Source organism: Numida meleagris, chromosome 4 (genome assembly GCF_002078875.1).
Source record: "Numida meleagris isolate 19003 breed g44 Domestic line chromosome 4, NumMel1.0, whole genome shotgun sequence".
In the NCBI taxonomy this organism is placed as follows: domain Eukaryota; kingdom Metazoa; phylum Chordata; class Aves; order Galliformes; family Numididae; genus Numida; species Numida meleagris.
The window spans coordinates 78159148-78172940 of NC_034412.1; the positions used below are offsets into that span (position 1 = coordinate 78159148).

At 35.7% G+C, this 13793-nt stretch overlaps 1 protein-coding gene across 1 annotated transcript in view; it reads right to left on the reverse strand.

Annotated features, from left to right (window-relative positions):
- The window catches only part of PCDH7 (protocadherin 7), a 275037-nt gene that overhangs the window by 213159 nt on the left and 48085 nt on the right, over positions 1-13793 (reverse strand). Inside the window, exon 4 of the mRNA XM_021395508.1 lies at positions 4522-4581. Within this exon, the coding sequence (XP_021251183.1) occupies positions 4522-4581 (60 nt within the window). The remainder of the gene's footprint in view (positions 1-4521; positions 4582-13793) is intronic.

Sequence of the window (13793 nt, forward strand, 5' to 3'; positions counted from 1 at the left end):
GAACATATATGATGTAGAACTACACCCACATACTCTTCTGGAGTTACTCAGTCTATATAACACTCTTGCTTGTATTTACTAAAATAAAATTACTATGAGCAATATCCAAGACATGATTATTTTTCCAGAAACAATTGTCTGTGTACAGCTTCAGAGTTAAAAGAAAGGTTATTCTGTGTCAAAAGCTGATTTAAAGTTATTACGTTCTGAATAGCAACTCAGCAAAATGCAACCTAAACAGATAATTAAGCCTAGTAAAGTCTGATATTAAGCCTGATACAGCCCAATAGGCTACAGAGCATAATTAGATTTTCTGATATCCTTCAGAATAATTTTCTCCATCACACTTTCAATACTAGCTTTCTCAAAGATAATAATTAAATAAAAGATAACAGCACAAATTATAAATAATACAAATATTTTGTAAACAGGTTAGGCTGGCAATTGCTATTCAAAATGGTTTTACTGGGATAAACTGAAGCTGCTTAAATGTGAAAAGTAATCTGATTTGGAAGAAAATTAATTTTGAACTAGATTTGGAAACATTAATGCCTTCCTTGAATTTTATCTCTGAAGACCACCGAAGGTTCTGTCGTAAATGTCAGGGGACATAATGAACTTTTTCCCCCAGTTAGCATTGTAACTCCCTCAGAAAGGGTGACAAACTGCTTTCCTGTGATAGATAGCTCTCATGTCACTTCTAGGAACTATGAATCAAACAAAAATTCACTGCTGAAATAATCTGTAGGGATACGAGACACATTCTAACTAAAATAAATGGCTTAATTTTAAGAAAAGAAACTGTGTAGGCATGTTTATAGTGTTAGAAAGGGCTATGTATGGCATTCATCACATATTACACTCTTAATGTAGATTTCTGTAAAATATTGAGAATCATATAGAAGCTTGAATTGTTTTTCATATCATTAAAGTGTGACCTAAATATAACATCAGAAGTCAGATATAATATCTACAAGTACAATAGTTTGTGGGGTTTTTTTTTTTTTGTCCCAATGCTGAGGAGATGATCTTGAATTTAAAAGAATGCACAATAAGTATACATTGGAAATATAGATCTGTATACTGCATTTGAGAATAAAAATCTTTTACCAGTACAGCAAGATTCAGTCAATCTAGTGACCCTCAAAAATCAAAATGAATAACGGGCTAAGTATGGGTTATCACACCAGATTTTTTTTAATACTGATTGGTTAAATCCATGACCCTGCCTAAATGAAGACTGCAGGAAGAGAAGAGACAGAAGTTTTTAACAAGCCTGAGAAAACTCAAGAGAAAATTTTATGTTGTTTAATGAACCTTCACAAAAACAATTTATTTGAATTCATTAAATTGCTCTATCGTAGAACAAAAAGCAGTCTATGCAGTGAAACTTTGTTTAGTTTAATCCATTAGTTTGGTTTAATGCATAGGTTAGTAAGTCAGCAACAGCCGAGGAGACCATACCTAATTCTCCAGCTACATTTAGATTTGCCATTGGCATCAGACTCTACAGGTTGTGACAACACACAGTCACAAGAAGTATAGCCATTAGGAATAGAAAAGCTGTGTCACATAGCTCAATTTCCCACTGTTTGCCCTTCCTATATAATTCCTGCTAATAATTTAGCTAATTTGCCTTTTAATTTACTAAAACAATTGCATATCACAACTTTCCTGACAGCTTGCTACTGATATTTCTTGTTCTTTAATTGTCTTGTATGAAAGATGAAAAGATAAACTGATGCTAACAAAAGAGTTGTACATACTAAATACAGGCAATCTCAATGGGTTTATCTGACCTGTTCATATGAATAAGGCAAGTCACTTTTGGCTTTAAAGGCTCTACTTAAGGTCCTATGAGGTAGGAAAATTAGACGCATAAGGATGTCATTTTCTTCCTCATCTATGTAGGACAATGGCAAAAAGAAAGCAGAATGCCCCTTCTGTCAGAATGAAGGAGAGAGCTCATTTGTAAGAAGAAAAGATGTTGCCAACAATGAAGCAGCCACAGGAGGGAAAGATGAAAAAACAGATGAAAGAATCTATACCACCACTTGTAATTTTGAAACTCCCAGTGTCGTGCAAGTTGATGTCACAGAAGAAAAAAATCCTTCATTTGGTCTCCCACTGTTAAGCTGACCTTTCCCTGCTGGTGGTGAAACAGGAGGCAATATAGGAGTACTTTCATTCCATACAAATTAGCTTGGCTGCCAAACTATGTGCAATCTGAAAACTAAAGTATTTTTCAAGAATCCTCTACTGGTAATTGCTTTTGATCAGAAAAATTAAATATAGAAGAATGAAATTGCAATGAACTTTTGATTTCGTACCTGGTTGCAGAATAATTTTGTTGAAATATCAAGTTGCTGTATCTGAGACAAGAATCTGACCAAACATTAAGATTTCTGTTTGTGTTTTCCAGCTTACTAATACACTTATATACTTACACTAATATAATATATATATTTCACAAAATAAAATCAACATTTCACAAAAATATTTTCATACTTGACACATTTATTTTGTGAAATGTTACATTTAAATACTTCTTGTTACTTTTATCATCTTTAGATGACATTTACAACAGCTCTTAAATAGGATCTAAGGATCACAGGTATTTCATATCCCATTTCTAATGGTATATTGAGATAAACGGAAGGGCTAGAATGCAAAGGAAACAATCTGTATGATTATCATTTTGACAAAGTTGTTGGTGTTAGTTTTTACGGATTCTTTGTTAGTCCAAAATAACGCATCCCCCCAGCTAAGAATGATCCTTTTTTTGATTTCATTTTACATCTTTTTCCTTTCTATTCCTGTATGTTTCAATTTTTATTTCTTTTCTCTTTGTATTTTATTAATGTTTATGGGTCTCTTTTATGCAGAATTACTGAAGATCTAAATGCGTTTTCATATCAGTGAGTACCAAACTAGGAGTCAAGGTTAAATAAGAAAATTTCATGTAGAAAGTCTCAGTGTGTTAAAAAAAAAAATGAAATAATTGATTTCTTATTTTGATTTTACTCATTGATTTTGCTTACAGAAAACAAAATCAGCATAGTAGCACTTTAAAGTTTATATCTCAGTACAATAAAGAGATCAAAGGTTCTATCGTATCACAAATTCTTCCACGTGGAACTAATTATCACAAGTGGAAAAAAGAAGGGGCAGACTACCGGTTTTGAAGACAAACACAAAGGGCAATGTAATTCAGACATAAATGCATAACGATCAGGAAAGAAAAAGTGTTTTTCAGCATTGTTGTTAAAATAGTTGAAAAGCCATATTAAGAAGGAAGGACAGTGATAACATACACTTTTATTTCAAATATATATAATAGTTTCCTCATACATTTATACCAGGTTTATATATCCCAGAAATATGAATAGATTAAAGTTAGGCTTTACTCTTTAGAAAAGAAAAAAACTGTTCAAAAATTTTTTGCACTTAAAATGCACTCTTTTATTACTTATTATAAGAATGACATGAATGAAATAATTACTTAGGAGAAAATAGCCAGCCTCACCTCTCTCTCTAAATCATTAGCTAATATATGGTGTAATATCCCTATATATATATATATATATATTTATAACTTTTATAAAATTAGAGTTCAAGTATAGCTTTTCTCTTTACATGGTACATATATCCTAACAGCAACTGCAGAATTTAAGAGGTTTTCTCTACATGTGGTTTTGATATTGGCAATTGTGCAATCCTTTTGTTTAACAACCAAATTGTATGCGCCTGTATATACATACATGAAGGTTAGTGTTAATTTCCCTATTCACCGGTATAGTCAGTTGACTTGTTTTGGTTTCTTCTCAGCATATACTTCAATTTCCTCGTGGAACTGTATTTGCAGCAAAATCTGAAAGATCTAAGAACACTTCTAATTTCTCATCTCCACTCTGTCTCCAAGCAGCACAAAGTTTTTTAAATGATAGAACTATGATTTTCCAAAAATCCATTTCCGAGGTATGATATATTTTCTTTATCTAGTATATTATCAAGATTGTTTATTTTTTCAGCAACTCACAAATACTTCCTTGATTTAAATGCTGAAAATTCAATCTTGTTCACATTCATCTACCAGTAGTATTCAGTTACTAACTGAAATAATCATCTAATCAAATTTCAGTCCTTTCAAATATGAAACAAAGCAGAAAACTGTGAATTTTTTTACATCCTACTTGTACTCTTAAATTAGATAGTATTTTGGTCCTGTTCCTTCACTTATGATCATTTCTGCTTACCAAGTCTTTCTGATACACACTGCTTGTACCTCTTGCTTTCAGTTGTGTTCTGCTCTTTTTTTTCCCCTTTGTTTTAATTATTTCTTATATGTTTGTTTGTTTATTTAATAGCTTTGTTTTTGAGGTCCACTTTGTTTTGCAGTAACCCTGCCCCCTGGGAATCGATTTCTTAATATAAGAATAAAGAGTTTTCTTCTATTTTGTGATCCAACATTCCTTAGAGTTGGAGTTTCATTTCATAAATAATTCACTTACGAGCACATACATTCATTTTACATGATTCCTCAATGTGGTCAGGGTGCTGCGTAGTCTGTACTGTATCCACCTACAAAAAATACAAAAATATATGTCTGCTTACCAGGATGTGAGTAGGGTTTGGCTAACGCATTCCTGTATTATAGATTTTGTAAGTGAGTAAAAATATTCCAATTCTTTCTTTAATGTCCTATACGTATTTATATATATTCCATAAAATAATGTTTGGCAGTGAAGACAATTAGAAAAGAACTACATATTGATTAACAAACATTAAAGGAAGTAACTGAACTATGTCCAAGAACAGAATGGTTTTAGATCACAGAGTAAAGAAACTGAAGAAAGATTTTCTTTCTTCCTTTTCTTACTTACTAGCTTCTTACTAGCTGCTGTGGACAGATTAAAGCAATGTAGATGTTTCAGATGTCAGTGATAAACATAACTTCTTCTCCATATAAGTAGCACAGTAAGTCATTAAAACCATTAGGTAATTGAAAGAAAAAAGAACATGAATTTTGTAAGAAAATAATAAATAGGCAAAATATCTTCTTTCCCATACTTCACCCTGTACTCCCAACACCCTCCCTCCTCTCTGCAAAAAAAAAAAGTGGGAGAGATCACGATTTACAGGGTAGTATACAATATAAAATGACAACTGTGTGAAAATGTAAATTAGCAAAAATGCCAGATATCAACTATTACTGTATAAGGGGGACAAAAAAAAGAAACTGGAGAATAAGGGAAGTTGTGCGTATTTTTTGCGCTACTGTTACCAGTAAGTTTATCAAGGAAAAGAGACATAAAATGCACATCTAATGATAAACAGTGAGCTTTCTGTCCAATATATTCGTCTAAGATGTCTCTTAAAATAATACTCAGAAACAAATCTTCCACACAATAAGCACTAACCTTATGTTTGGTAGTTACATAATACATTTCTTTGGCATTCACCAGTCTTTTCCACTTTTCTATTGTTTTTATATTAATAATCCATATTTCTTTCACATCACTTACTGTGAATTCCTTATTTTCAAACATTATAATGAATCACTTAATCTATTACACACAAAGTTAAAACCAATTTACACAAGTGTAGAAAAGCAATGTCAAGGATCTCTGCAAAGCAGCTTTTACTCTATGAACATAATCCACAAAAGACTCCCAAATGTCCTCAAATAAGTAACGTCTGTTCACCAATCTAAATATGATCTTCTTACAGGAAGCCATCTGGGACAAGTAAGCAGAACATTCTGCTTTGGTTGCAGAGGAAATATATTTACGCCTCAGTAAAATTCTTCATCATCATCAATCCAATTATACACAAATCTTTTTGTCTCTCTAAGATATCTTAGCTTGCCTAAACAGCAAAAATGATAGGCCAAAAAAAAGTACAGAAATATATCTGTTTGTCTCTGTCAGTCTATCTATCCATCTATCTATCCTAACCCTGGACTGCAGGAGAGCCAACTTGTCCTCTTCAAGGACCTACTTGGAGATATTTCATGGGTTAGAGCATCGGAAGGGGGCCCAAGAGAGTTGGTTGACATTGAAGCACCACTTCTTCTAAGCTCAAGATCAGTACATCTCCAAGAGTAAAAAAATCAAGCAAAGGTGGCAAGAGGACCATAAGGATAAGAAAGGAATTCATGGAAATCTCCAATGGAGGAAGAAAGTCCACAGAATCTTGAAAGAGGTTCTGTCCACTTGGGAGGAATATAGGAACACTGTCAGGCCACGTAGGGATGCAAAAAGGAAGTCTAAGGCCCATGTGGAATTAAAACTGCAAGGAAGGTCAAGGACAACAAGAAAGACTTCTTTAAGTAAGCAAAAGGAAGGCTAGGGCCTGCTGCTGAAAGAGGTGAGTGCCCTAGTAACAGAGGATATTGAGAAAGTAGAGTTACAGAATGTTTTCTTTGCTTCAATCTTTACTACTAAGACTGCCTCTCAGGAATCCCAGACCCTGAAGATAAGAGAGATAGTCTGGGGAATTGAAGAATTCATCCTGGTTGAGGAGGATCTGGTCAGAGATCATCCAGGAAAACTCAACACACACAAGTCCATGGGCCCCAATGGGATGCACCCAAGAGTGTTGAGGGAGCTGACAGAAGTGATGCCAAGCCACTCTCTGTCATCTTTGAGAGGTCATGGAGCATGGAAGAGCTGCTTGAGGACTGAAGGAAAGACAATGTCACTCCAGTCTTCAAGAAGAGCAAGGAGGAGGAGTCAGGAAACTACAGACCACTCAGCCTCACCTCTATCCCTGCGAAGGAGATAAAACATCATCTGGGGTACTGTATCCAGTTCTGAACTCCTCAGTTCAAGAAAGGCAGAGAGCTACTGTTAAGAGTTCAGCTACAAAGATAAGGGACTTGGAGCATCACCTTTGTGAGGAGTAAAGGCTGAGAGACCTGGGACTGTTCAGCCTAAAGAAGAGAACACTAAGGGAGGGGATCTTATCAATGCTTATAAAAATCTAAAGCCTAGGAATCAAGCGGATGGACCATGCGCTTTTCAGTGGCATCCAGAGACAGAACAAAGGGCAATGAACACGAATTGGAACACAGGAAGTTCCATATGAACATGAAGAAAATCTTGACTTTGAGAGCACTGCAACAGGCTGCGCAGAGAGATTGTGGAGTCTCCTTCTCTGGAAATATTCAAAACCTGCCTGGAGACTTTCCTGTGTAACCTACTCTAATGAGCCTTCCTTAGCAAGGTTGGATTAGATGATCGCCAGTGGTCCCTTCCAATCCCTAAGATTCTGTGATTCTTTGATTCTGTAATTCCGTGATACTGAGTGCCTCAACAATTGTTCAAATTCATATGAAAAATTCTTAAATTCTGCATCTAGTTTCTGTTCTTCATAGGCATAATCTCATGTATTTCCTTGATAGCTTATAATTTTCTTGTCTGTGTAGTATTTGAAATTCACTCATTAATATCCTATCCAAATTTATTCGTAAGTATTTATATCTTTCTTCTTTCTCCTTGACTTGCATATGTTGCCATTCAAAAGTGAACTTTTACCATTACTGATATATATTTGCTATCGTAATTATTTTTTTATTAAATAAGTAGGAGGCCACGCTTTAACAGAGTATGGAGTGCAACATATAGTTTACAGTCATCACAAACTGCTAGAACCTCAGTTGTTAACTTCCACAAGCAACTTTTACTATTAACTTTTTTTGTCACTCATTCATTTAGCATTGAATGAGTCTACAAATACACTATGATTGTAGTACAATCACTGTGTATGTATTACTAAAAATGTAAGAAATTACAAGTTTCTGCAACATTCAACGTGTTTTAAATGAGCACATTGTATTTTTCAGTTTTGTCCACTATGGCAAATACCAGATAAAAATACATCTTGATGGATTTCCTATTATATTTCACAATATGTTTCTAACCTATTTTTAAACTTCTTTACACGCACAGCTTCATTTTCAGCTTGTGACAGAAAGTAAAATAGGATATGGGGAACTACAAGAAATATATTTAGTAAATTTCCTTAGAATATACATGTTGACAAAGAATACAAATCTGGGCTGGAACTCTAATTCTCTTACACTTAAACAAAAGAAAAGTAATTACTAAATAAAAAAATAATATATTTAACATATTTATTTGCTTTATTATTTGTTCCAAATTTGCTGAATCACTGAAGGCCATATACAGGGTAAAAAGACACTTAACAAAACATACAAACAAACTGATAAAAAGATTTTCTGAATAACAAATGAATGAGATTGCTACCTCAGACCACAAAGAGATGCATAGCTTTTAGTTTATATCTATTACAGACCCTAGTGACTAAAAGAAAGTAAGAAAATCCATTAATTCTCCTGATGATGAAAGTTAAAAGAAAAAATGTTAAAGAAAATGACTTAAAAGGCTAAGACACTTGGCTATTATTTAACACTACTGTATTATTATTTAACTCAACTTCAGCACAATTGAGTACGTTCTTTACTGCTTCCTGTCAGAACTGGCTCTAGCTTTGCAACATCACTGCAGCTACTGCTGACTTCTTCCATGTAATTGTAATTAAAAATACTGCATGTTTAAAGGCTATTGACTACACCACGTGATTCCTGGAATTATAACTTGCTCGTATTTTTGAAGGTATCCAGAAAGTCTCAATAACGTAAACTGCTATAGGATTTGTACATGCCCAGAGAGAGTTGTGAATGCTCCATCCCTGGAGGTGTTCAAGACCCGATTGGACTGGGCCCTGTCTGGGAAACCTGGTCTAGTACCAGATATGGAGGTTGGTGGCCGTCCATGTGGCAGGAGGGTTGGAACCTGATGATCCTTGGGATCCCTTCCAACCCAAGCCATTCTACGATATTACTTCCATAAAATATTAAAATTCTGACACCTTAACCTACTAAACAAATCCATTAATACAATCTTGTAAGAAGATTGTATTATAATAATAAATTAATAAATAATATGGTAAATATATGTATATTTTTTACAAACATAATACAGCAGCATTCTGGAATTACTTGAAAACTCAGTAATTCTGTCATGTCAAGAAACGAAACTGGCTTACAGAAAAACAGAACAGCAAGTACTGATACCCTTTGATGCCTCTGATACTTCAAATTGCACGCTGAGAGGTTTGGGCTGCTCTTTAAACAGCTTACAGAACATAACTTAATCTTGGTGTAGATAATGCTTCTAATAGCTTAAACCAGAAGTAAAAAATAGAAGCACGAATAGCCTAGAACACAGTTTTTTGTTGCTTTCTTTTCTCCTTTTCCCAGGAGTACAAGGACATACTAGAAGGAAAATACAATATTTTTACATCACTTCATACCTCCAGTGGGTTGAATTCATTTTTTTCTTTCCAATTTTCTAGCCTGAATGTATACAGAATCATAGAATCAGCTAGGTTGGAAAAGACCTACAAGATCATCCAGTCCAACCATCCACCTACCACCAACATAACCCCACTAAACCATGTCTCTCAACCCAACACATCTAAACATTTCTCGAACACCTCCAGGGACAGTGAATCAACCACCTCCCTGGGCAGCCCATTCCAGTGCCTGACCACTCTTTCAGAAAAGTAGTATTTCCTAATGTCCAGCCTAAATCTCCCCTGGCACAACTTGAGACCATTCTCCCCTCATCTTGTCACTAGTTACAAGAGAGAAGAGGCCGACCCCCAGCTCACTACAACCTCCCTTCAGGCAGTTATAGAGAGCAATAAGGTTACCCCTCAGTCTTCTCTTCTCCAGACTGAAGAATCCCAGCTTCCACAGCTGCTCCTCATAAGGCCTGTGCTCCAGACCCCTCACCAGCTTGGTCGCCCTCCTCGGAACACGCTCCAGGGCCTCAATGTCTTTCTTGCAGTGAGGGGCCCAAAACTGGACATAGTAATCGAGGTGGGGCCTCACTAGGGCTGAGTACAGAGGGACAATGACTTCCCTACTCCTACTGGCAACACTATTTCTGATACAAGCCAGGATGCCACTGGCCTTCTTGGCCACCTGGGCACACTGCTGGCTCATGCTCAGCCGAGCGTCGACTAATAGCCCCAGGTCCGTTTCCTCCATACAACTTTCCAGCCACTCTGCCCCAAGCCTGTAGCGTTGCCTGGGGTTGTTGCGGCCAAAGTGCAGACCCAGCACTTGGTCTTGTTGAACCTCATCCCACTGGCTTCAGCCCAGAGATCCAGCCTGTCCAGATCTCTCTGTAGGGCCTCTCTGCCCCCAGGCAGATCGACACTTCCTGCCAGCTTGTGTCATCTGCAAACTTATTGAGGATGCTCTCAATGCCCTCATCCAGCTCATCAATAAAGATATTGAAGAGGACAGGCCCCAGCACCGACCCCTGGGGAACACCACTCATGACCGGTCACCAGCTGGATTTAATTCCATTCACCACCACTCTCTGGAGACAATATATTTGTGTTGTATTGATTGCTATTATATCAGTACAGCTTTTCAATATTTTTTTGCTAGCATTAAATTTATGAAGAGCAATGAAATCTCTTCTCACTAGTTATTTTCCAAAGGCTCTGAGGTTTGTGTAGCAGTGGCTTAAAACCAGATGACAGGAGTAGGTACCACCTTCAATCATCTGCTCCACCCTTCTGACACCCTACCCTTCAGGGCAGGGCTATTCCGTATGATCATGAATGAACTCATGTTCTGTTACAGTATTCTTCACCTAGGTGCATTAAACTAAAAAAATTCCAGCTTTGATTTACCCTAATATAGCAGGCAGTGGTTAACACAGTGATTCAAAGAAGGTTCAGGTATTTATGCCTTGAGGATAGTAACAACTTCTGTCATCCAATTTTAACCTGCCACAACATGTCTCTCAGAGCCTTAAATCTGAATGAGCAAAACCCTTTCAGACATTTCTTGCACAGCTAACTCTACATTCCATACTTACTAAAGAGCTCTTTCTGAATCTCAAGAGTGTTAGCTTATTTCTTTCTGAATGTCTGACCAAAATAATATAACAGTCTTTCAGATGAAGTCCCATGAATTCCTCCCCAAATGACACAAGTAGTCTCTTACAGCAGTACATATCTTGATGCTGTCTTAGTGTTGTAGAAGCAAATTTGCCTATGTCACACCGGTGCCCGTAATAACTGTGTCTAATTGGCTGCTGCTCCAGCTCATGAGATCCTAAACGAATTTATGAGTTATAGTATTGCTCTTGATATTGTACTTTGACTTATTTTCATAAAAAAGTACTTTTTCCAGTTATTCATCTACTATAGTCTAATTCTCCCCCAAACTCATGATTATTATATCTTTCATAATCATTTTTCATTATTACACTTGCATCCTCTGCACCAAGGTGAAAATATAAAGCAAAATCATTCTTAAAATTGACATTTGACTTGAACAAGTAACTTTCCTTATTTTTATAATGTTTACCTTTGCAACAACACCTATTGTCATCTCATTTCAGTGAATTTCTCACACATTTTCTGATTCTTTCAGTAATTCCCATCTTCCTTGGATGAACAAGTAATTTCCCAGGTGGCAAAGTATCAACTGCTTGCTGAAGTCTAAGGAGAAGAGATGACTAAATCTTCTTTATCTAGCAAACTAGTTATCTTTTCAAAGGATGGTATGAGATTGGCTTGCACAAACCCCCTTCAGTAAAGTCATTTTCAATTTCCATTTTAGCCAATCTTTTTTCCCCTTTACGTCTGTATCTTGACTTTTTCCATAAAACCTTCATCCTTTCTTCTTCATCTTCCCCACTACTTAAATATAGAGTATTTGCTGTTCTCCAAGAAAACATCACCATGCTTGCCCTAACAGGTTTATTTACAAGACCTGGAATGCCTTTTTCTGTATCACTCAGTTGATTTTTATCTGTTCCTCCTTGACTTACATATATCAGACTCCAAGTGCTGTTCCTATCTCAGACCAACTTCCAGCTTTTGCCTCTAAAAATATAACATTATGACCTTTGCTTAAAACTAAGGCTAAGAATTAATTTCATTTCTTTATCACATCTACCTTATCTTTCACCTCTAAATGAAATAATTGTCCAACTTGTTTTTTCTTGATTTGGTTAATACAGCTAAATAAAAATTTTTTATCATCCCTCTAATGCCTATTTTAGATGTTATTTATCAGTCCTTTTTCCCCCTATACTGACCTCATCTCCACATTGTACTTTTTGTTTATCTGAATCTTCCCTTCTCCCCTCTTTTCTCATTCTTTGTAATATTCTTGATTACCTATTTTATTCCATGAGAAAAACAAACAACAGAACTTTCCCATGTCTTGTCCGTACACAAAATTAATACCTCTGTAGCTGAGCTTCTAACAAAAGTATAATTTAGAGATACAATATCTCAAAAATATATGTATGAGAAGCGTCTCCATTTCAAATTCCCTGCCTTTCTCCTACCTGTCAGTGACACAGAAATGACTGCCTATACCTACTACCAACAGCCAATGCTGAAGAGAATAAACTACATACGCTGAACACGGAATATAAATTTTCCAAATCCCAGTGTTAATCTGCTTAAAAGCAAAATATCTATGTTCTCTGCTAGTGATACTTTGCCACTTCAGGCAGTATTACACTTTTTTATAACTTCGCCAGCCATTATATGGTACTCACCATGACAGAATGGAAACAAATTTCTTTTTAATATTTATGTCTAATGTATGCAAAAACTGAGGTGAATGACAAATACATATATTTTAAAATTCAGTTTTATTTTTAATGGTATTAACAACTTTTGTTTCATTTTAAAGAGAATTTTTTAATTTACTGTTTAATTTAACTGATAGCCACTGATCCAAGCAGATTATAAATTGTTGCTTGTTAAGGTCTTCATTTGAACATACAAGCCCAAAGAAGACTTCTAGAGAAGTAACTTGAGAGAAGCATTATTCATAGAATTAAATGCTTAACAGATATATTTAAAATAGCCTGATCTGATCTGGCAGAAATAGTAAGATAATACATTTATTATTTACTCTGCAATATGAAATACTATGTTTCATCTCATGGGCACAACAGACTTTACAGACTACTTGATGCTTCAGCCATTTGGAGACACTGGGCCAGTAATCCCTGTTCAATATAGACCCTTCTGGGGTAGAGAGGGCTTCAGGGGCTTCTCTTGCCCTTACTTCAGAAGGAAAGCAAGAGATTGACTGGAGAATAAATGTAATAATGTTGCATGGAGCAGGAATTCTGTTGGAGCAGCAGGAGACCTGCTGCTTCCCGGTGGATAAAACTGCAGCCAGCAGGCAGCAAAAAGGATTATGCCAAAGGCACAGTAGGGCTCCAAAGGTAGAGCCACACAGAAAGGCCAAAACTAAACAAAAATGTTATGAAAGGGAGAGAAAAATATACGAGGCAAAAAAATAAATAAATAAATGTTGCAGTAAAAAAAAAAAGGAAAGAAAAAAAACAAGATCAAGATCACGAAGAAAATACACCAAAAGGCAAAGCTAAGCACTGCTACTGATCTATTGCTGATTTGATAAGAAATGCCAGTGTTTAAGAGAAGGGACAGGCTGTACTTTTTTATACATGCGTAGGTTGAAACCACTATTTGAACAGATCACAAAAAACATGGATATAAAATATAGACTCATAAAATGACAGTATTCAAAGGCAGCTGTTCAGAAGACAAAAACTGACACTAGGATTACTGAATTCCTCTCCCCATGTACATCCAAGCTGTAATCAAAAGGTTTGTCATGTTTCTTAGTTCTGTTACCCCATACATTAATCTGAATATTCAATTAATCATAGAATTGCTCAGGTTGGAAA